Raw genomic sequence first — 24822 nt, 5'->3', positions numbered from 1 at the left:
ACAATGACATTAAAACAACAATACATGAAAAACTTTATATTTGACTTGAAGATAAAGGGTAAGTTGCAGTTTTGTTTCTGACACTTTATCAATTATATTGCCTTATGTTTCAGGCCGTCCACAGAAGATTCAGGTGAAGTTTAAGCGTGCGGAGGGTTACCCTGTTGACATGTACTACCTCATGGACCTGTCCTACTCCATGAAAGACGATCTGGCGAATGTGAAGAACCTGGGAGGGCAGCTTCTTCAAGCGCTGAGTCGTATCACAAAATCGATCAAAATTGGTGAGCCCATCCATCACTTCCCATATTGCTTGTTGTCGATTAATAAGGCTTGTGGTCAGACAACTTAAAAATTTGGGTATTGTTAACCATAGTCTGGAAGTGGTCAAGTCAGATCTCTGCTACAACAAAATGTTGTGTTTTACTATCTCAGGGAAGAGAGTGAAGCCATAATTTATTTAACAAGAACAATTTATTTTTTTAAACTACTTCTCCCAAGTTTTGTGAATCTGTGGAACTCGCTACCCCAGAGTGAGGTGGATGCTGGGACAGTGAGTAAATTAAAAAAAAAAAAATGTTCAGAGCACCCAATTATTTATTTTTGCCCAATTAAGGGGCAATTTAGCCTGGCCAATCTACCTACCTTGCACATCTTTGGGTTATGGGGGTGAAACCCACGCAGACACGGGGAGAATGTGCAAACTCCACACGGACAGTGACCCAGGGCCGAGATTCGGAACCGGGTCCTCAGCGCCGTCGGCAGCAATTCTAACCACTGTGCCACATGCCGCCCTGACAGAGTAAATTTAAGGAAGAGGGAAAGGAAGACAGATTTTTAATTGGTAATGGGTTAAAGGGTTATTTAGATTTAGATTTATTGTCAGTGTACCAAGTGTCGCGTTGGGTGCTCTGCAACACAGACGAACCAACACGGTTGCAGACGGTACAACTCTGTTTTATTACTAACAATAACAACATCTGTAAACTTGTTACTGTGGTTCGTTCATTACCCTTTATCCTGTGGACCCAGACCTAACACTATCTTTGAGAGGCACTCAGCACATGGTGAGTGGCTTGCTGTGACCTGTGTGCCCTGAGCTGTCTCCTGCTGGAATCCGCGGGAACTGTGTTGTTCCCCGTTTTATGGTGCGTGTGCCCCTGCCTGTGATTGGCTGTGATGTTGCATGTGTGTTAATTGGTCCGTTGATCTGTCCATCAGTGTGTATGTGTGTTTGCACCATGATGTTTATCTGAATATCATGACATCCCCCCTTTTTTGCAAGACTATGTGCCTATGTGTTAATAAATATAGATGTGTACAGAGTGCAGCTAAATGTGTGTGTGCAATATCAACAACATGTACATGAGGCTAAACTATATACATAGGAAGGTGTCAGGTGCAACATAGCAACGAGGTTGTACCATAAACAAAACAAGTGTAAACATCAAGCATCAAAACAAACTCCTGTAACGACAAAAAGAGAAACATATTAACATTGTGGCATAATACTTTAGTGAGTCCAATGTTCAAACAGGCTCATAAGTCCAGCCTAGTAGGTGGGCAACGAATTTGGGTTGACCGCCTCAAGGGTGGGTCAGGATCCACCGGCTGAGGAATGGGCTTGGCCACAGGTGACAGAGGAATGGGCATGGTGGCAGGAAGCTCACAAAGTCGACATCAGGAACAACAGGAGGGCGTGGCACCGGTGTATGATCACGTAGCGAGCGCGGAAGCAGGCGAAGAGCCCGGCGATTGCGCCGGCGAATGGAGCCATCAGGCATGCGAACCAGGAACGAGCGGGGAGCCACGTGTCGGAGAACTTAGGCAGTTGCCGACCAGCCACCCTCTGGTAGGTGGATGCGGACATTGTCTCCAGGCGCCAAGGCAGGAAGATCAGTTGCCCGAGTGTCATGTGCCACCTTCTGCTGAGCACGCTGCTGTCGCATCCTTTGCAGTACTGGAGCATAGTCGGGTGTAGGAACAAGAATGGATGGCACAGTGGTCCTGAGGGTGCGACCCATCAACAGCTGGGCTGGTGAGAGGCCAGTGGCTAGTGGGGCCGAGCGATAGGCCAACAGGTCTAAGCAGAATTCCGATCCGGCATCAGGAGCCTTGCAGAGGAGCCGCTTGACGATATGAATGCCCTTTTCCACCTTGCCATTTGACTGGGGATGCAGAGGGCTGGACGTCACGTGTGTGAAGCCATACGAAGCAGCAAAGGAAGACCATTCCTGGCTGGCAAAACAGGGCACATTGTCAGACATGACAGTAATCGGAATGCCATGGCGAGCGAATGTTTCTTTGCATGCCCTGATGACAGCGGACGATGTCAAATTGTGCAGGCGTATGACCTCTGGATAATTCGACAAGTAATTTATGATGATGATGTAGTCCCTGCCAAGCGCATGAAAAGGTCCACACCCACCTTCGCCCAGGAGGACATCACCAACTCATGGGGCTGAAGCGTCTCAGGGGGTTGCGCCGGCTGAAACCTTTGGCAGGTGGGACAGTTGAGCACCATGTTGGCAATGTCGTCGCTGATGCCCGGCCAGTATACAGCTTCTCGGGCCCTCCGCCTGCACCTCTCAACCCCTAGATGGCCTTCGTGCAGTTGGTCGAGGACCAGCTTGTGCATGCTGTGTGGAATCACAATCCGGTCCAACTTTAGGAGGACACCGTCAATGACGGCCAAGTCGCCCCGGACATTGTAGAATTGTGGGCACTGTCCTGTGAGCCAGCCTCCCGTCATGTGGCACATCACACGTTGTAGAAGGGGGTCAGCCACAGTCTCCCGTCGAATAAGGGCCAGACTTGAATCATCAGCTGGCAGGTTGGCCGATGTGAAGGCCACATGTGCTTCGACTTGGCAGCCGAACCCCTCCGAATCAGGCGGTGTGCTTACTGCTCTGAATAGGGCATCCACGATGATGAGGTCCTTTCCCGGGGTGCAGACCAATTGGAAGTCGTACCTCCGGAGCTTGAGCAGAATGCGCTGGAGGCGAGGGGTCATCTCATTCAGGTCCTTTTGTATGATGCTGACCAGGGGGCGATGGTCGGTTTCCACGGTGAACTGAGGGAGACAATACACGTGGTCGTGGAACTTATCTATGCTGGTTAACAAACTCAGGCATTCCTTCTCGATCTGCGCGTAGCGCTGTTCTGTGGGGGTCATGGCCCGCGAGGCATAGGTGACCGGGGCCCATGATGCAGTGTCGTCCCATTGCAGGAGTACCGCCCCAATGCCGGACTGGCTGGCATCAGTCGAGATCTTCATATCACGAGAGGTGTCGAAGAACGCCAATACCGGGGCTGTGGTGAGCTTAATTTTGAGCTCCTCCGATTCCTTCTGGTGTGCGGGCAGCCACTGGAACTCCGTGGTCTTCTTCACTAGGTGGTGAAGAGCCGTTGTGTGGGAGGCAAGGTTGGGAATGAACTTCCCCAGGAAGTTGACCATCCCAAGAAAGCGTAGCACTGCTTTCTTGTCTGCCGGCTGCGGCATGGCTGTAATGGCGCTCACCTTGTCTGTATCCGGACGCACTCCTGACCGGGATATGGGGTCCCCCTGAAACTTTAGCTCAGTTTGGCCAAAAGAACACTTGGCTCGGTTGAGGCGCAGGCCGTGTTCCCGTATCCGCGCAAAGACACGCTGGAGACGACTGATGTGCTCCTGTGGTGTGGTGGACCAGATGATGACATCGTCAACATAGACGCGCACCCCTTCGATGTCCTCCATCATCTGTTCCATGATTCTGTGAAATACTTCAGATGCCGAGATGATGCCAAACAGCATTCTGTTATAGCAGAACCTGCCGAAAGGAGTGTTGAAGGTGCACAGCTTCCTGCTGGGCTGATCCAGTTGGATCTGCCAAGAACCCTTCGAGGCATCAAGCTTTGTGAAAATTTTAGCCCGGGCCATTTCGCTCGTGATCTCTTCCCGTTTGGGTATGGGGTAGTGTTCCCTCATGATGTTGTTGTTCAGGTCTTTCGGGTCGATGCAGATCCGGAGTTCGCCAGAAGGCTTTTTAACGCACACCATGGAGCTGACCCATGGCGTGGGCTCCGTGACCCGGGAAAGCACTCCTTGGTCCTGGAGATTCTGCAGCTGCTGCTTGAGGCGGTCTTTGAGTTGCGCTGGGACCCTGCGAGGTGCGTGAATGACCAGGGTGGCTTCCGGTTTGAGCCGTATTCTGAACGTGAAGGGTAGTGTGCCCATGCCCTCGAATGCCTCTTGATTGTGGGCGAGGAGCGAGTTAAGCTGTGCCCTAAATTCTGCATCCGGGAAGTCTGACGTGCCTTCTGGAGACAGAGCATGTACCCGCTGAACGAGGTGGAGAACCTTGCATGCCTGTGCGCTGAGCAGGGAGTCCTTCGATGATCCAACTCTCTCGGAGAATGTGGCCATGTATGTATTGTGTATCACCTGGAGCTGGCAGGAACCCATGGCCGGGATAACGTTTCCCGTTGTAGTCGACCATCTTACAACGGGCTGGCCGAATTGGTGGTCTGACCTTCAAGGCGTAGAAGGCTGACCATGCTATTAGGTTGGCGGAGGCACCAGTGTCTAAACGGAATGTGATTGGTGATCGGTTGACCGTTAGGGTGGCACACCATTCATCACCCGGATGTTCACTGGCATCGGCTGGTGGGTCCTGCTTGGGGACATCCGGTTCCTGTCGATGACCGCAACACGGAAGGCTTCCCGGTCGTCTGTATCACCGGTCTGTATATCGTCAGGGTATGACTCGGAGTATGGAGGCTGAATGGTCCACACGTCCCTGCGAGGCTGGCGGAATTGGGGAGCGTTGGAAGGTTGAGCTGCTCGACAGCAGGCAGCGTAGTGGCCCATCTTGCCACAGGGAGGCATTGTCGGTTCTTTGCTGGACATTGCCGCTTTAAATGTGTGGATCCACAGTTGCCGCACGTCGTGACGTCATGGCGTTCGTTGCGCCATCGCGCATGCGCAGTTCGGTCCTGCGTAGAGCGCGCCTGTGCGTCACATCCCTCTGCGTCGACATCTCTTTTGGCGTGTACAAGCACGGGAGGCCGCGGAAAGCGCGCAAAATGGCCGCCCTCGTCCGGGCCGCGGGCCGGGAGGAACTCGATCGACTGGACCCGCTCGGCCTCGTAGGACCCCTGCATTGCTGATTCGGCCGTGTACGACCCCTGCCGTGCCGATTCGGCCGCCTGGAATTGGGAGTAGCGGCTGGTGGCGTTTTCATGGAGGACGCAGGCTTCGATGGCGGTGGCTAGGATGAGGCTTTTAATTTTGAGGAGCTGCTGGTGTAGGGTGCCCGAGGCGACCCCAAAAACTATCTGGTCCCGAATCATGGAATCGGAGGTGGCCTCGTAACCGCAGGACTGCGCGAGGATTCGGAGGTGTGTTAGGAAAAATTGAAAAGGCTCATCCTTACCCTGCAGGCGCTGCTGGAAGAGGTACCTCTCGAAGCTCTCATTTACCTCGACGCTGTGTTGCTCGAGTTTAAGAAGGACCGTTTTGTACTTCGTCTTGTCCTCACCTTCCGTGAACACCAGGGAGTTGTAGATGTGGATGGCGTGTTGCCCTGCCGTGGAGAGGAGGAGGGCGATTTTCCTGGTGTCCGAAGCATTCTCCCTTTCTGTGGTTTCTAGGAAGAACTGGAAGCGCTGTTTAAACAGCTTCCAGTTGATGCCGAGGTTTCCAGCGATTTGGAGCGGCTGCGGCGGGCTGATGGTGTCCATGGCGCCGGATGGCGGACTCCTGAAGATGTGTAGGTAGGTCTCACAGTTGCTGGGTTCCAAACCTGGTACCATGTCGTGTTGGGTGCTCTGCAACACAGACGAACCAACACGGTTGCAGATGGTACAACTCTGTTTTATTACTATCAATAACAACATCTGTAAACTTGTTACTGTGGTTCGTTCATTACCCTGTAACCTGTGGACCCAGCCCTAACACTATCTTTGAGAAGCACTCAGCACATGGTGAATGTCTGAGTGGCTTGCTGTGAGCTCTGTGCTCTGAGCTGTCTCCTGCTGGAATCCGCGGGTACTGTGTTGTTCCCTGTTTTATAGTGCGTGTGCCCCTGCCTATGATTGGCTGTGATGTTGCGTGTGTGTTGATTGGTCTGTTGATCTGCCCATCGGTGTGTATGTGTGTTTGCACCATGATGTTTATCCGAATATCATGACACCAAGGTACAGTGAAAAGTATTGTTCGGCATACAGTCCCGACAGATTTTTCCATACATGAAAAACAAAGGACATACGATAAATACACAAATGTAAATACATTGGGTGAGTATATGGAGTGTAGTGCTACTCGGTAGAGAAGATGCGTGGAGAGATCAGTTCAGTCCATAAGAGGGTCATTCAGGAGTCTGCTAGCAGCGGGAAGAAGCTGTTTTTGATTCTGTTAATGCATGTTCTCAGACTTTTATATCTTCTGCCTGATAGAAGAGATTGGAAGAGAGAATGCCCTGGGTGCAAGGGGTCTTTGATTATGCTACCCGCTTTGCCAAGGCAGCGGGAGATGTAGACAGAGTCAATGGATGGGAGGCAGGTTGGTGTGATGGACTGGGCTGTGTACACGACTCTCTGTAGTTTCTTACGGTCTTGGGCCGAGCAGTTGCCATACCAGGCTGTGATGCAGCCCAAGAGGATGCTTTCTATGGTGCATCTGTAAAAATTGGTAAGAGTCAATGTGGACAAGCCAAATTCCTTAGTTTCTTTTTTAATAAATCTTTTTATTGGCATTTCTCATATTTATAAACAATTGTATGTAAACATCACATTTTTCTTACCCGCATTAATTTACTTTATTGTACAGAGAGGTTTATTTTGTCTTTCATTTAGTTAACCCTTTAATGATTTCGCCATCCTCTGGATTGGTCTATGGTCCCTCCCTCCTACAAACCCCCCCCCCCCCCACCTCCCCAACATTGGCTTCAGCTGTGTATTGCTTTTATTTTCACTCTTTTGTCGTTTCCCCACCTTCCTTCCATCTTCCCACCACCTTCAGAAGATGGAGGCGGGACGGGGGCACACTGACGGTCGGGGACTTCTATGTAGGGCACAGAATTGCGACGCTGGACGAACTGCCGAGGAAGTGGAAAATAGCAAAAGGACAGGAAATGAGACACATCCAAACTTCCTCCGCAAAGAGACAGTAGGGTACCCTGGGGCCCCAGAAAACACACTCCTCGAGGACCTGATAGGCACAAGCAGCGAGAAGGGGGGGCTATGTGGGAAAATATACGGACAGCTACTGGACAGAGCCCGGACTCCACTGGACGAGACCAGACAAAAATGGGAGGATGAACTGGGGACGGAGGTAGGATGGGGACTCTGGAGTGAAGCACTGAGCAGGGTGAGCTCCACCTCCTCCTACGCAAGGCTAAGCCTAATGCAGCTCAAACTGGTGCACAGAGCGCACCTGACCAGAACCAGAATGAGCAGGTTCTTCCCGGAGGTGGAGGACAAATGTGAGCGGTGCCAGAGGGGCCCGGCCAACCACACCCACATGTTTTGGGCTTGTCCCAAGCTTGCTGGGTTCTGGACAGTCTTCTCCGAGGCAATGTCAAAGATTGTGGGGGTGAAGGTGAAGCCATGCCCAATAGTGGCAATCTTCGAGATGTCGGAAAAAACAGAAATTTCCTTAGTTTCTTGAGGACGTATATGCGTTGTTGAGCTTTCTTGGTTGTCGCATCAATGTGGGTGGACTAGGACACATGGTTGATGATGTGTACACCTCGGAATTTGAAGCTGGCAATCATCTCCACCTCGGCACCATTGATGCAGACAGGGGTGTGTACGACACTTCACTTCCTGAAGTCGATGACCAGCTCCTTAGTTTTGCTGACGTTGAGGGAGAGATTGGTGTCATTGCATAGAACATAGAGAACATAGAACAGTACAGCACAATGCCGACCACTTATCCTAATCTAAGATCAACCTAACTGTCATGTGAGAAATGGGTGTTTATAAATGGGTGTGTATATAAATATCTGTAGTGAGAGTACCTGTACCTTTAATAAATGGGTTTATCAGTGTTGTCAGAGTGTGGGTGGAGCTGGGCTGTCTGCCAGCTTTTTACTTTCGTTTTAGGCTGTTTGCTGCAGGGTGTGTTTTAGTTTTGTTTTCAGAGCTGGATAGCTGCAGTCACAGCCAGAAGGTGAATGAATCTCTCTCTGTAATCTAAAGACTGTAAATCGATCCTGGTGATTTAAAACTAATAACAGTAGTGACTTAAACCTGATGTGCTTCTGGTAAAAGGTGTTTTAAGTCGTATGGATGTTAAAAGAAAAGCTTAAAGGATTACTTAGTTGTATTCTTTGGGGGTTGATTTTGAATTGATGGCTGCTAAAATGTTAACTGTATGTTTTACAAAGGTTAACTTGAGTTCATAGAATAAACATTGTTTTGCTTTAAAAAATAATTTTCCATTTCTGCTCTACCACACCTGGAGAGTGGGCCGAGTGCCCCCCATTCCACATCTATTAAAAGTTGTGGGTCAGGTGAACTCCATGATATACTTTGGGGTTCTCTAATCCCTGGCCCATAACATAACATAACCTACACCCTTTCAATTTACTGCTGTCCATGTGCCTGTCTAAGAGTCGCTTAAATGTCCCTAATGACTCTGACTCCATCACCTCCACTGGCAGTGCATTCCACACACCCACCACTCTCTGTGTAAAGAACCTACCTCTGACATCTCCCCTATACCTTCCTCCAATCACCTTAAAATTATGTCCCCTCGTGACAGCCATTTCCACCCTGGGGAAAAGTCTCTGGCTATCCACACTATCCATGCCTCTCATCACCTTGTACACCTCTATCAAGTCACCTCGCTTCCTTCTTCGCTCCAGTGAGAAAAGCCCTAGCTCCCTCAACCTTTCTTCATAAGACATGCCCTCCAGTCCACGCAGGATTCTGGGTAAATGTCCTCTGCATCCTCTCCGAAGCATCCACATCCTTTCGATAATGAGGCAACCAGAACTGGACACAATATTCCAAGTGTGGTCTAACCAGGGTTTTATAAAGCTGCAGCAAAACCTTGCGACTCTTAAACTCAATCCCCCTGTTAATGAAAGCCAACACACTATACGCCTTCTTAACAATCCTATCAACCTGGTGGCAACTTTGAGGGATCTATCTACGTGGACCCCAAAATCCCTCTGTTCCAAGAATCCTGCCTTTTACCCTGCTGTATTCAGCATTCAAATTCGACCTTCCAAATTGAATCACTTCACATTTGTCTAGGTTGAACTCCATCTGCCTCTTCTCAGCCCAGCTCTGCATCCTGTCATTGTCCTGTTGTAACTTGCAACAGCCCTAGACACTATCTACAACTCCACCAACATTCGTGTCATCGGCAAATTTACTAGCCCACCCTTCCGCTTCCTCATCCAAGTCATTTATAAAAACCAAAAAGAGCAGAGGTCCCAGAACAGATCCATGCAGGACACCATTGGTCACCGATCTCCAGGCGGAATACTTTCCATCCACTACCACTCGCTGTCTTCTTTCAGTCAGCCAGTTCTGTATACAGACAGCCAAATTTCCCTGTACCCATGCCCCCTGACTTTCTGAATGAGTCTACCATGGGGAACCTTATCAAATGTCTTACTGAAATCCATATACACCACATCCACTGCCGACCTTCATCAATGTGTCTCATCACATCCTCAAAGAATTCAACGAGGCTTGTGTGGCATGACCTGCCCTTCACAAAGCCGTGCTGACTATCTTTAATCAAACAATGTTTTTCTAAATAATCATAAATCCTATCTCCTAGAATCCTTTCCAGTATTTTGCTTACCACAGACATAAGACTGACTGGTCTGTAATTCCCAGGGATTTCCCTATTCCCTTTCTTGACAGGGGAACAACATTCCCCTCCCTCCAAACATCCGGTACTATTCCAATGGAGAGTGAGGATGCAAAGATCATCTCCAATGGCGCAGCAATCTCCTCCCTTGCTTCACCTAGTAACCTTGGGTATATCCCATCTGGCCCAGAGGACTTATCTATCCTGATGCTTTTCAACATTTCCAGCACATCCTCCTTCTTAATATCAACCTGTTCCAGCCTATTAACCTTGTTCACGCTGTTCTCACAAGCAACAAAGTCCCTCTCTCTATGAATACTGAAGCAAAATATTCATTGAGGGCCTCCCCTACGTCCTCAGACTCTAGGCACAAGTTCCCTCCACTATTCCTGATCGGTCCTACTCTCACTCTGATCATCCTCTTATTTCTCACATTCGTGTAGAACACCGTGGGGTTTTCCCTAATCCTTCCCACCAGAGCTTTTTCATGCCCCCTTCTAGCTCTCCTCAGTCCATTTTTGAGTTCTTTCCTGGCTACCTTGTAAGCCTCTAGAGCCGTCGCTTCCTGAACCTTGCATAAGCTTCCTTCTTCCTCTTGACTAGAAGCTCCACTTCTCTTGTCACCCAAGGCTCCTTCACCTTACCATTCCTTCCTTGTCCTTCCCATTCCTTCCTTGCATCATGCGACTAGGTTCTCTATCTCCTTCCTGTTCTCTGACTCAATGTTGTTTGAGATCCAACCCACTAAGGTCGCATCATCAGCAAATTTGTAGATGGAATTAGAGCCATATTTTGCCACACAGTCGTGTGTGTATAGGGAGTATAGTAGGAGGCTAAGTACGCAGCCTTGCGGGGCCCCAGTATTGAGGACTATCGTGGAGGAGGTGTTGTTGTTTATCCTTACTGATTGTGGTCTATGGGTCAGGAAGTCGAGGATCCAGTTGCAGAGGGAGTAGCCAAATCCTAGGTTTTGGAGTTTGGATATGAGCTTAGTTGGGATTATGATGCTGAAGATGGAGCTGTAGTCAATAAATAGGAATTTGCCGTAGCAGTCATTGTTGTCAAGATGCTCCAGGGGTGAGTGTAGGACCAGTGAGATGGCGTTTGCTGTGGACCAGTTGTGGTGATATGTGAATTGCAGTGAGTCAGGGCATTCTTGGAGTATGGAGTTGATGTGTCTCATGACCAACCTCTCGAAGTACTTCATAATGATCGATGCCAAGGCCACCGGACGGTAGTTGTTGAGGCACGTTGTCTGATTCTTCTTTGGCACCAATATGATGATGGTCTTCTTGAAGCAGGTGGGAACCTCGGAACAGAGTAGGGAGAGGTTGAAGATGTCTGCAAACACACCAGCAAGTTGGTCCACGCAGGATCTGAGTGCATGACCAGGGACCCCGTCAAGACCCGTTGCTTTCCATTATGGAGAACGGGCAGGACAGTGGAGTTAAGGCTAGGATGAGATCAGCCACAATCAAATAGCAGAGCAGACTTGATGGGCCAAAATGCCTAATTCTGCTTCTCTATCTGATGAACTTATGAACAGATGGAGCTAGTTGTCAGATGAAATTCTAAGGGGAGAAAAAAGGTCTAAATAAGATCTTTAAAGTTAATTAATGCCAGTTTTAATGGCCAATTTAAAAAGTGTGCTTTCCTCAGGTTTTATTTTTAGTACTAAGAAAGGAGCTACTCCCGGGACATCACTCCAGGAGCTCCTCAGGGTAGTATCCTAGGCTCAACTCCCTTCAGTGGCTTCACCAATGAAATGAAATGAAATGAAAATCGCTTATTGTCACAAGTCGGCTTCAGTGAAGTTGCTGTGAAAAGCCCCTAGTCACCACATTCTGGCACCTGTTCGGGAGGCTGGTACGGGAATTGAACCGTGCTGCTGGCCTGCCTTGGTCTGCTTTCAAAGCCAGCTATTTAGCCCTGCGTTAAACGACCTTCCTTCCAACATAAGGTCAGATTTCGTCACTTTGGATTTCGGCGGGAGCGGTGTGCAAGGGCCTTCTGGGAGGTAAGTTTTTACTTTAAAAACCCTTACCTTTGCAGGAGCTGCACTTTGGATTTCGGCGGGAGCGGTGCGCAAGGGACTTCTGGGAGGTAGGTTTTTACTTTAAAAACACTTACCTGGTCCCGTTTCTGTTCTTCTTTTCTGTTTTATTTTTTATTTTTTTTATAATGTAAGGCAGGAACCGGAAGTTCGACCCACGGACTTCTGGGAAGGCCTCCCCCCCCCAACCAATAAATTCTGGTGAAGAGGAAACCCGAGACACTACACGTGTAGTGTCTCCCACCCACCCTCCTCCTCTAACCTAATAATAAGACCCATTGGTATGAGGTAAGTGCCATATTATTATAATATATATTTTAAAAAATGTATTTATTTATTAACCAGATCTTGGTTGGAGGTTAGAGGGATGGCAGGGAAGGGAGTGCAATGTTCCTCCTGCAGGATGTTTGAGGTGAGGGATGCCGTTAGTGTCCCTGCTGATTTTACCTGCAGGAAGTGCAGCCATCTCCAGCTCCTCCAAGACCAAGTTAGGAAACTGGAGCTGGAGTTGGATGAACTTCGGATCATTCGGGAGGCAGAGGGGGTCATAGATAGCAGCTTCAGGGAATTAGTTACACCAAAGATTGGAGATAGATGGGTAACTGTAAGAAGGACTGGGAAGAAGCAGTCAGTGCAGGGATCCCCTGCGGTCGTTCCCCTGAGTAACAAGTATACCGCTTTGGATACTTGTGGGGGGGGGTGGGGGGGGGGGGACTTACCAGGGGTAAGCCATGGGGTACGGGCCTCTGGCACGGAGTCTGTCCCTGTTGCTCAGAAGGGAAGGGGGGAGAGGAGCAGAGCATTAGTAATTGGGGACTCGATAGTCAGGGGCACAGATAGCAGATTTTGTGGGAGCGAGAGAGACTCACGTTTGGTATGTTGCCTCCCAGGTGCAAGGGTACGTGATGTCTCGGATCATGTTTTCCGGGTCCTTAAGGGGGAGGGGGAGCAGCCCCAAGTCATGGTCCACATTGGCACTAACGACATAGGTAGGAAAGGGGACAAGGATGTCAGGCAGGCTTTCAGGGAGCTAGGATGGAAGCTCAGAACGAGAACAAACAGAGTTGTTATCTCTGGGTTTTTGCCCGTGCCACGTGATAATGAGATGAGGAATAGGGAGAGAAAGCAATTAAACACGTGGCTACAGGGATGGTGCAGGCGGGAGGGATTCAGATTTCTGGATAACTAGGGCTCTTTCTGGGGAAGGTGGGACCTCTACAGACAGGATGGTCTACATCTGAACCTGAGGGGCACAAATATCCTGGGGGGGGAGATTTGTTAGTGCTCTTTGGGGGGGTTTAAACTAATACAGCAGGGGCATGGGAACCTGGATTGGAGTTTTAGGGTATGAGTATAGAGGTCAGGAGCACAGAATTGACTTTGCAGGAGGGGGCCAGTGTTCAGGTAGGTGGTTTGAAGTGTGTCTACTTCAATGCCAGGAGTATACGTAATAAGGTAGGGGAACTGGCAGCATGGGTTGGTACCTGGGACTTCGATGTTGTGACCATTTCGGAGACATGGATAGAGCAGGGACAGGAATGGTTGTTGGAGGTTCTGGGGTTTAGGTGTTTTAGTAAGCTCAGAGAAGGAGGCAAAAGAGGGGGAGGTGTGGCGCTGCTAGTCAAGAGCAGTATTACGGTGGCGGAGAGGATGCTAGATGGGGACTCTTCTTCCGAGGTAGTATGGGCTGATGTTAGAAACAGGAAAGGAGAGGTCACCCTGTTGGGAGTTTTCTATAGGCCTCCAAATAGTTCTAGGGATGTAGAGGAAAGGATGGCGAAGATGATTCTGGATAAGAGCGAAAGTAACAGGGTAGTTATTATGGGAGACTTTAACTTTCCAAATATTGACTGGAAAAGATATTGTTCGAGTACATTAGATGGGTCATTTTTTGTACAATGTGTCATAGATTATCATAGATTATCATAGAATTTACAGTGCAGAAGGAGGCCATTCGCCCATTGAGTCTGCACCGGCTCTTGGAAAGAGCACCCTACCCAATGTCAACACCGCCACCCTATCCCCATAACCCCACCCAACACTAAGGGCAATTTTGGACACTAAGGGCAATTTATCATGGCCAATCCACCTAACCTGCACATCTTTGGACTGTGGGAGGAAACCGGAGCACCCGGAGGAAACCCACGCACACACGGGGAGGATGTGCAGACTCCGCACAGACAGTGACCCAAGCCGGAATCGAACCTGGAGCTGTGAAGCAATTGTGCTATCCACAAGGCTACCATGCTGCCCGTGTGCAGGAGGGTTTCCTGACACAATATGTTGACAGGCCAACAAGAGGAGAGGCCACATTGGATTTGGTTTTGGGTAATGAACCAGGCCAGGTGTTAGATTTGGAGGTAGGTGAGCACTTTGGGGACAATGACCACAATTCGGTGACGTTTACGTTAGTGATGGAAAGGGATAAGTATACCCCGCAGGGCAAGAGTTATAGCTGGGGGAAGGGCAATTATGATGCCAATAGACATGACTTGGGGGGATAGGTTGGAGAAGTAGGCTGCAAGTGTTGGGCACACTGGATATGTGGAGCTTGTTTAAGGAACAGCTACTGCGTGTTCTTGATAAGTACATACCGGTCAGGCAGGGAGGAAGGCGACGAGCGAGGGAACCGTGGTTTATCAAAGAAGTGGAATCTCTTGTTAAGAGGAAGAAGGAGGTCTGTGTGAAGATGAGGAGTGAAGTTTCAGTTGGGGCGCTTGATAGTTACAAGGTAGCGAGGAAGGATCTAAAGAGAGAGCTAAGACGAGCAAGGAGGGGACATGAGAAGTATTTGGCAGGTAGGATCAAGGAAAACCCAAAAGCTTTCTATAGGTATGTCAGGAATAAAAGAATGACTAGGGTAAGAGTAGGGCCAGTCAAGGACAGGGATGGGAAGTTGTGTGTGGAGTCTGAAGAGATAGGCGAGATACTAAATGAATATTTTTCGTCAGTATTCACTCAGGAAAAAGAGAATGTTGTGGAGGAGAATGCTGAGACCCAGGCTATTAGAATAGATGGCATTGAGGTACGTAGGGAAGAGGTGTTGGCAATTCTGGACAGGCTGAAAATAGATAAGTCCCCGGGGCCTGATGAGATTTATCCTAGGATTCTCTGGGAAGCCAGTGAAGAGATTGCTGGGCCTGTGGCTTTGATTTTTATGTCATCATTGGCTACAGGAATAGTGCCAGAGGACTGGAGGATAGCAAATGTGGTCCCTTTGTTCAAGAAGGGGAGTAGAGACAACCCCGGCAACTATAGACCGGTGAGCCTCACATCTGTTGTGCGTAAAGTCTTGGAGGGGATAATAAGAGACAAGATTTATAATCATCTAGATAGGAATAATATGATTAGGGATAGTCAGCATGGCTTTGTGAAGGGTAGGTCATGCCTCACAAACCTTATCGAGTTCTTTGAGAAGGTGACTGAACAGGTAGACGAGGGTAGAGCAGTTGATGTGGTGTATATGGATTTCAGTAAAGCGTTTGATAAGGTTCCCCACGGTAGGCTATTGCAGAAAATACGGAGGCTGGGGATTGTGGGTGATTTAGAGATGTGGATCAGAAATTGGCTAGCTGAAAGAAGACAGAGGGTGGTGGTTGATGGGAAATGTTCAGAATGGAGTTCAGTTACAAGTGGCGTAACACAAGGATCTGTTCTGGGGCCGTTGCTGTTTGTCATTTTTATCAATGACCTAGAGGAGGGCGCAGAAGGGTGGGTGAGTAAATTTGCAGACGACACTAAAGTCGGTGGTGTTGTCGACAGTGCGGAAGGATGTAGCAGGTTACAGAGGGACATAGATAAGCTGCAGAGCTGGGCTGAGAGGTGGCAAATGGAGTTTAATGTAGAGAAGTGTGAGGTGATTCACTTTGGAAGGAATAACAGGAATGCGGAATATTTGGCTAATGGTAAAGTTCTTGGAAGTGTGGATGAGCAGAGGGATCTAGGTGTCCATGTACATAGATCCCTGAAAGTTGCCACCCAGGTTGATAGGGTTGTGAAGAAGGCCTAAGGAGTGTTGGCCTTTATTGGTAGAGGGATTGAGTTCCGGAGTCGGGAGGTCATGTTGCAGCTGTACAGAACTCTGGTACGGCCGCATTTGGAGTATTGCGTACAGTTCTGGTCACCGCATTATAGGAAGAACGTGGAAGCTTTGGAGCGGGTGCAGAGGAGATTTACCAGAATGTTGCCTGGTATGGTGGGAAAATCTTATGAAGAAAGGCTGATGGACTTGAGGTTGTTTTCGTTAGAGAGAAGAAGGTTAAGAGGAGACTTAATGGAGGCATACAAAATGATCAGGGGGTTAGATAGGGTGGACAGTGAGAGCCTTCTCCCGCGGATGGAAATGGCTAGCACGAGGGAACATAGCCTTAAACTGAGAGGTAATAGATATAGGACAGAGGTCAGAGGTAGGTTCTTTACGCAAAGAGTGGTGAGGCCGTGGAATGCCCTACCTGCAACAGTAGTGAACTCGCCAACATTGAGGGCATTTAAAAGTTTATTGGATAAGCATGTGGATGATAATGGCATAGTGTAGGTTAGATGACTTTTGTTTTTTGACTTCCCATGTCGGTGCAACATCGTGGGCCGAAGGGCCTGTACTGCGCCGTATCGTTCTATGTTCTATGTTCTAGATGTAGGGAATGTTCGCTGATAATTGCACAATGTTCAGTAAATTTCGCGACTCCTCAGATACTGAAACAATCCAAGTCCAAATGCAGCAAGACTTGGACAATATACACGCTTGGGCTGACAAGTGACAAGTACTATTTGTCACACAAGTGTGTAAGGGGCCTTCCTGTTGATGGCATATTTCCCCTTTCTTTATTTTTGCCGCTATCATTTTTGATCCTTGAATGCTTAATGGACAAGTATCTTCAAGTCATGCAGAAGAGAGAATGAGGGATTTTAGAAGTTGCAACATAGTATATGGTGCTAGCTTTGGACAGCAAAAGTCAGACTCTGTGGCACCCGAGAGGTGGGGTGGAATTCGATTGGTTGACTGGTGGGTCAAAGAATTGGCCAATGGCCGTATTCTGCCCGGTAACAGGTGGTGATTAGATCCTGCCTGAGTGGGATGATTACCAGAGACCTAACAAAAGCATTATTGAGACCTGGACACAGAGAAAAGGACGTGCTCTTTCTCTGTTGTGTTTCCTCCAGAAATGTTGCGAGCTGTTGTATTTCTGAACTGCAGAAACCTGAATGAGTCTACAGTGAAAAGCATTACAGACTGGTAAGCAGAAACCTCGACCTGAAAGCCTGGTGTGAAGGACAGTGTGCTAGAAACAACCATCTGAAATGTCGGGTGGGATTCTCCAATAATGGGGCTATGTCCCCATGCCGGCGTGAAAACTGGCGCCAACGACTCTGGCGTCAACGGCCCCCGAAAGTGAGGAATTCTCCACTTTCTAGGGGGCTAGGTCGGCGTTGGGGTGGTTCCCGCAGCTCCAGCCGGCGCCCGAAAAATGGCACCGGAGAATAGGGAAGCCGGCCTCGGGGCGGGATTCGCGCCTCCCTCCGGGTTCTCCGACCCGGTGCAGGGTTGGAGAATCCTGGCCAAGACTCGATTTTTTCTTTTACTTATTATTATTCACCCCTCTCTTCCCCTCTGTTTGTTTGTCTTGTGTGTGCGTGTGTGTATAGAGGGTGCGGGGCAAGTTAAAGTGGGGTATTAGGAATTAGTTAATAGTTTACCTATTGTATTTGCTGCATATTTCATTGTTGTTGTGTTCTCTATTCTGCTTTACCTGGATGGCTCAGATGTGTCGTGTTGAATAAAGAACACAAAGCTACATTAATGAACAAAACTATAATATTATTACACTACTAATGAAGATTCAATCACATTCCTAAAGTAGAAGGTTTCTCTATTAAACTATGCTATCTCTAACGAGCAGACTTTCAAGTACAACTGCTCTCTCTCTCTCTCTTTCATGCCTCACTATCTTATCCAGCTCTCTCCATGACTCCCAGAATCCCAGACATCACATGATATATATGTGACTGTTCTGTGGTTCCCTCTAGTGGTAAGAAGTATTATCATTAACTTGTTAACTCTTTACATCCCAGTCAATATATGTCATTCGAATTGTAGCTCTTGTTATTAATAAAAAGTAATTGTGTTTAAATTTACAAACTTGATGACTGCAATTATTGGGCAGCCAAGGGCCAGTGACTTTGGATATTTGTGAAAGAATTATTGGTTAATTCAATTGTTTGCGACTCTGGAATTGACGGCGCCCGAGCCCAGGGTGTTGTAACAAATGCCAGGTAATGACCATTGCCAACCAGAAAGAATCTAACCATTGGTCCTTGACATTCAGTGGCATTACCTTCACTGAATCCCCCATTTAAACATCCTGAGTGTTACCATTGATCAAAAACTAAATTGGACCAGTCGCATAAATACTGTGGCTACAAGAGCAGGTCAGAGGGTGGGAATTCTGCAGGGAGTAACTCACCTCCTGCCTCCCCAAAGCCTATCTGCCATCTACAAGGTACAAGTCAGGACTGTAATGGAATACTGTCCACTTGCCTAGATACCGAGCATAAAACACCTATTTATTCTAATTACTCAAATCCGTGTGGAATTAACAGCAAACAATGAGCGTGTTCAGGTCACAGGTGCAGTGTGCGTTCAGTTATGGCCCCAATCGTTTAGTCAGGAAACGGTGGGTGGCATCTTCTGGCCCCACTGGGGTGGATGCAACGAACCGGCCAATTAAGTCAGCTGGACCAGAAGATCCCAGGACAGGTGGGGCTGTTAAATCCGGCCAATGTGAAGATTGAAACTTTCCCTCCCCCTCAAATTTGAAAGGAAAGCTAGCTAATTTTTTTCAGCAAATCACAACCTAATGCTGCAGTGGTGAGTAAGGAAGCCCAGGGCAGTTTTTTTTAAAATGTAGTCTTTCATGGGATGTGGGTGCCACTGGCAAGGTCAGCATTCGTCACCCATCGATACAACCGTAGAACCATAGAAAGGTTACCACAGAAAGAGGCCATTCAGCCCATCATGTCTGCACCGGACAAAACAAGCCATTCATTTTAATCCCACTTTCCAGCTCCTGGTCTGTACTCTTGCAGGTTAGAGCACTTCAGATGCAAACCCAGAACCTTTTATTTTTAAAAAAATATATATTTATTAAAGTTTTTTAACACAATTTTTCTCCCTTACAGACAATAGCCACCCCCCCTCGGAACAAAAAAAACCCGAGAAATCGCACAGAGCAAGATATATACATGGCAAAATGATATATTTACACAGCTTTGTACACTGGCCCTCACCCGTACGTGCCAGTTTCCCCAACCGTTCATGTTATCTCTTGCTCATCCACCCTCCCAGGCAGTCCCCCCTTTCCCCCCCCCCTCCCCCGCTCCCAGGACGTCCCCTCCACACCCCCCCCCCCCCCCCCCCCCCCACCAAAGGTTGCTGCTGCTGCTGACCGACCTTCCTCTAACGCTCCGTGAGATAGTCTAGGAACGGTTGCCACCGCCTGTAGAACCCCTGCACAGACCCTCTCAAGGCAAACTTAATCCTCTCCAACTTTATGAACCCAGCCATATCATTTATCCAGGCCTCCAGGCTGGGGGGCTTCGCCTCCTTCCACATTAGCAAGATCCTTCGCCGGGCTACTAGGGACGCAAAGGCCAGAATGCCGGCCTCTTTCGCCTCCTGCACTCCCGGTTCGTCCACTACTCCAAATATTGCTAGCCCCCAGCTTGGCTTGGCCCGGACTTTCACCACCTGAGATATTGCTCCCGCCACACCTCTCCAGAACCCCTCCAGTGCCGGGCATGATCAAAACATATGGACATGGTTCGCTGGGCTCCCTGAGCACCTTCCACATCTGTCCTCTACCCCAAAGAACCTACTCAACCTCGCCCCCGTTAATTGCGCTCTGTGGACCACCTTAAATTGCATCAGGCTGAGCCTGGCACACGAGGAGGAGGAATTAACCCTACCTAGGGCATCAGCCCACAGACCTTCCTCGATCTCCTCCCCCAGCTCCTCCTCCCATTTACCCTTCAACTCTTTTACCAGTGCTTCCCCCTCTTCTTTCAACTCCTGGTGTATTTCTGACACCTTGCCCTCCCCGACCCATACACCCGAGATCACCCTATCTTGAACTTCTTGTGCCGGGAGCAACGGGAATTCCCTCACCTGTCGCCTCACAAAAGCCCTCACATGCATATATCTAAAGGCATTTCCCGGGGGTAACTCGAACATCTCCTCCAGTGCCCCTAGGCTCGCAAACGTCCCGTCGATGAACAGGTCCCCCATTCTTCCAATCCCCGCCCAATGCCAGCTCTGGAACCCCCCGTCCATCTTCCCCGGGACAAACCGGTGGTTACCCCTGATCGGGGACCACACCGATGATCCCATTGCACCCCGGTGCCGTCTCCACTGGCCCCAGATCCTTAGCGTTGCCGCCACCACCGGGCTCGTGGTATACTTTGTCGGCGAGAGTGGCAGCGGTGCCGTCACCAACGCCCCCAGGCTCGTTCCTTTACAGGACGCCATCTCCATCCTCTTCCATGCCGCCCCCTCTCCCTCCATAACCCACTTGCGGATCATCGCCACATTTGCTGCCCAGTAGTAGCTCCCCAGGTTTGGCAGCGCCAACCCTCCTCGGTCCCTACTGCGTTCCAGGAACCCTCTCCTTACTCTCGGGGTCTTATTCACCCACACAAACCCCATAATACTCCTGCCTACTCTCTTAAATAAGGCCTTAGTGATCACGATGGGAAGGCACTGAAACACAAACAGACACCTCGGAAGGACCACCATTTTGACCGACTGCACTCTACCCGCCTTCCAGAACCTTATAAATGAGTTGAGCAATTCAGACTCAACCATCAATTCAAGCAGTGAATTCCGGACTCCCACCGCATTCTGCGTGGAAAAGATCTTCCTCATGTCCCCTCTAATTGTTCTATCAATCACCTTAAATATATGCCCCCTGATAACTGACCCCTCAATTAGGGGAAACGGGTCTTTCCTTTCTACACTATCTGGTTCTGGTCCCCTCATAACTTTGTACATTTCAGTTAGGTCACCCCTTAGTCTCCTCTGTTCTAAAGAAAACAACCCTAGCCGATCCAACCTTTCCTCATATCGGCAATTTCCAATCCCTGACATTTTTGTAAATCTTCTCTGCACTCTCTCCAGAGCAATCATGTCCTTCCTGTAATGTGGTGACCAGGATTGTAGTGTCCTAACCAGCATTTTATACAGTTCCAGCATTACACCCCTGCTTTTGTATTCAGTACCTCACCCAATACAGGAAATCATTCCATATGCTTTCTTTACCACCTTATCCACCCGTCCTGCCACCTTAAGGGACCTGTGGACATGCACTCCAAGGCTCTCACTTCCCAGACACCCTGTTTTCCCATTTATTGAGCATTGCCTGGCTTTGTTTGCCCTCCTTAAATGCACTCCCTAAACCATTGCTATCATTCTGGAGACAACAGCTATCCTCTTCACCATCAACTACACTGCAAACTTTTGTGTCATCTGCAAATTTCCCGATCATTCCCACCCACATCCCTAATTGCCCTGGAGCTGAGTGTTTCGCTCAACCATTTCAGAGGGGCAGTTAAGAGCCAACCACATTGCTGTGGTTCTTGATTCACATGTAGGCCAGACCAGGTAAGGATGGCAGATCTCCCTCCCTAAAGGACATTAGTTAACCAGGTGGGTTTTTATAGCAATTAACAATGGCTTCGTGGTCACCATTACTGAGGCTAACTTTGAATTCCAGATTTATTCTTTAATTTAAATTCCACCAGCTGCCATGGTGGGATTAGAACCCTTTTTTCCAGAGCAATAGCCGGAGGCCTTTGTACTACTCGCCCAGTGGCATAACCCCCCTGGCAACATGGCCTCCGCATATATGAGGTTTGGCACGGAGCCAGGAGTAAACGTCTGTTCCCGATTGGCTGAGACTCTCAATCATAGCAACAGGCCTGCTTAAACGAATGAATCCAATGAGGAAGCCAGGAGAAACATCTTCATTCAGAGAGTGGAGATGAGACTGTGGAGAATGCTACCATTGGGAACAGCTGGGGCAAATGACAGAGGGTGAATTTGAGGGCAAACTGGTGTGATGAATGTAGGAATTTCAGATATATTGTATTGCATGTTTTTGGTGCTGTAAGGGTTAAAAGCCTCGGTTAGTGGGTGTATGACTGCTGAAATAGAGTTTTAAAAATCCTGGTTTGCAAGGCAGCTAGGCTTTTTGGAGCCAGAGGTGCAATTAAGGCATCGTAAAAGTTTGGGTAAATTAAGAGGGTTCTCTCTGAAGTAGTTAATTGGAGACATTGTGTTCAGTTTAGTGGGATCATGTAGTTAATGGGAGGAGCCAAGGGCTGAAGTAGTCAGGTGTTGAGGTTCAGGTGAAGTTCAGAGTTAGTCTGACGGAGGAAGGTGTGCTGAGAAAGTCTCTGAAGAAATACAGCCAGAGGTTCTGTATTATTCTGACAGGGTTCATGTTTATCTTTGCAAACAGTCTCAAAAGACATATCTGTCTGCTTACGGCGCTGAGGACCCAGGTTCGATCCCGCCCCCGAGTCACTGTCAGTGTGGAGTTTGCACCTTCTCCCCGTGTCTGATTGGTTTCACCCCCACAATTTGGGGAAAAAAATAATTGGGTACTCTAAATTTGTTTCAAAAAAGACATATCTGTACAGCAAGTATTCCTGAGTGTTAATTGTATTTAAAAGTGGATTGGGATCTGAGATGGGTTTGTTGTTTGAGTGGGAATAAAGGTAGCAGTTAAGAGCTATTGTGTCACTGTATTGATTAGCATTGTTTAAGGGGTAATTGTAAGCTATTGTCTTGTGTGATGTTGAAGATATTTCAATACTGTGATCGTAATAAAGTTTGTTTTAATCTACCATGTCCTTATTTTGCGTGAAACCAGTACTTATGGGGGAATGTAGAATTAGGAGGCACAATTTCAAAATAATGGGGGTGGGATTCTCCGTCGGCTGACTCTGAAATCGCGAACAGCAATTGGCATGAGAATTGGTTGTGAGGCCAAAATCGTAGCCGCCGCCGAGCACCCGTGGGAATGCCATGCTCCGGTGCCTCGACAGTAATGTCAATGCATTCTACTCCGCACGTACAGTGAACACCGTCAGCATATTATTAGTGGGCCTGACCCGGTATTCTCCGGGGCCTCTGCGATGCTCCACCGGGAGGAATTACCGACAGCGTGTTTCACTTGTGGTTTCAAAAGTCGGCAAACTGGACCATGGCTAATGATGGAGAGAGAAGGGGATACAGAAAGTGTCCAACATCGCTACAATGTGCTGACAGTCGTGCCGCTGGCCAAGGGGCTTCTGCCAGGGCCGGGGGGAGTAGCAGGGTTTGGTGAGGAGATGGGCCAGGTGGGTGGGCACAGAGCACCATTGTCACAGCCTGCAAGGCAGCCATGCGGCTGCACACGCCGCTGACTGGCCACTGTGAACTTTGTGCCATAGGTCCCCGAGGCCACTCCCCACCCCAGGCCACCCCCTAGGTATCTTCCGGCCTCAGTTGACCCATCAATGAGATGGGCGTGCTCCGGCGCAACCAGTGGCATCTTGTTGGCTGGGATGAGTGTAATGGGGGGGATTGTAATGTGTCTATGCGGCTGCAGCTTGTCAGCCTTTCGAGTGACAATCCTGACTCCGGCGTATCCAACATTGTTTCTCATTGGAGTCGATCGTGTTCGACATGACGCTGGTGCTAGCCCATTAATGGTTGATGAATTGCTCTGGGAATGGTACCAATTTTGCTGTCGTAGAACACCACTGATTCAGTCCCGGCATCAACACAGTTTTGGAAATGGAGAATTCCGGCGTGGGGGAGGGGGGTCTCTTTTAAGACAGAGATGAGGAAGAATTCCTTCTCACTGAGGGCCGTGAGTGTTTGGAATTCTCTTCCCCAGCGAGCAGTGGAAGCTGGTTCAATCAATATATTCAAGACTGAGTTAGATGGATATTTGATTGATGAGGTAGTCGAGGATTCTGGAAGGGCAGGCGGGAATGTGGAGTTGAGGCCACAATCCATTCAGCCATGATCTTATTAAATGGTGAAGCAGGCTCGAGGGGCCGAGTGGCCTCTTCTCTTATTTCTTATGCAAGTACCTGAGGTGGAAAGGAATAAAAGGATATGTTGATAAGGTTAGCTAATGCAGGTGGGTGGAGGACTGTGTGGATCCTAATGACTGGTGTAAGCCAGTTGGGCCGAATGGCCTGCTTGTGCTGTAAAATTCTGCCTAACAGGTTTCAGCATTCACAGATTGAGGGGGGAATGTTTGGGGTGACTGCTCCTCATCACATGTACTCAGCACCCTCACAGCTGAGTTGTCAACTAACAGTTGCCGTCGAGGCTCAGTATGATTTGTAACTCGGCCAAATGATGACCTATTTTTGTTCCCCCTTGCAGGATTTGGTTCCTTTGTTGACAAGACAGTGCTGCCGTTTGTCAATACGCATCCGGAGAAGATGAAAAATCCATGTCCCGACAAAACCGAGGCCTGTCAGCCTCCTTTCGATTTTCGGCACGTCCTCAAGCTAACAGACGACGCTAAACTATTCACTACAGAAGTCGGCAAGCAATCCATTTCTGGAAATCTGGATCCTCCAGAGGCAGGGCTGGATGCCATGATGCAGGCAGCAGTGTGTGAGGTTAGGCTGTATTTTACAAGCTCATTTTAGTGACGAGTTTACCTTACATACACACATTGTCGACTGAGCAGTGCAGAAGATCAAGTCTTGCATATTCATCAACTTCCCCAGTCAGTTTTCTGCCTTTTGATGAGGACTGTCTGAGGATACAGCAGGATTTAGATTGTCTGGAGACTTGGGCGGAGAGATGGCAGATGGAGTTTAACCTGGACAAATGTGAGGTAATGCATTTTGGAAGGGCTAATGCAGGTAGGGAATATACAGTGAATGGAAGAACCCT

At 48.7% G+C, this 24822-nt stretch overlaps 1 protein-coding gene across 2 annotated transcripts in view; it reads left to right on the top strand.

Annotated features, from left to right (window-relative positions):
• The window catches only part of itgb2 (integrin, beta 2), a 162793-nt gene that overhangs the window by 57397 nt on the left and 80574 nt on the right, over positions 1 to 24822 (top strand). For both annotated transcript variants that reach the window (XM_072482001.1, XM_072482007.1), the window contains 2 exons: positions 114 to 284; positions 24301 to 24542. In XM_072482001.1, the coding sequence (XP_072338102.1) occupies positions 114 to 284; positions 24301 to 24542 (413 nt within the window). The remainder of the gene's footprint in view (positions 1 to 113; positions 285 to 24300; positions 24543 to 24822) is intronic.

Source organism: Scyliorhinus torazame, chromosome 2 (genome assembly GCF_047496885.1).
Source record: "Scyliorhinus torazame isolate Kashiwa2021f chromosome 2, sScyTor2.1, whole genome shotgun sequence".
Classification (NCBI taxonomy): domain Eukaryota; kingdom Metazoa; phylum Chordata; class Chondrichthyes; order Carcharhiniformes; family Scyliorhinidae; genus Scyliorhinus; species Scyliorhinus torazame.
Note: the sequence above shows the minus strand (reverse complement) of the source record. Positions and strands in the feature narration are given on the sequence as shown.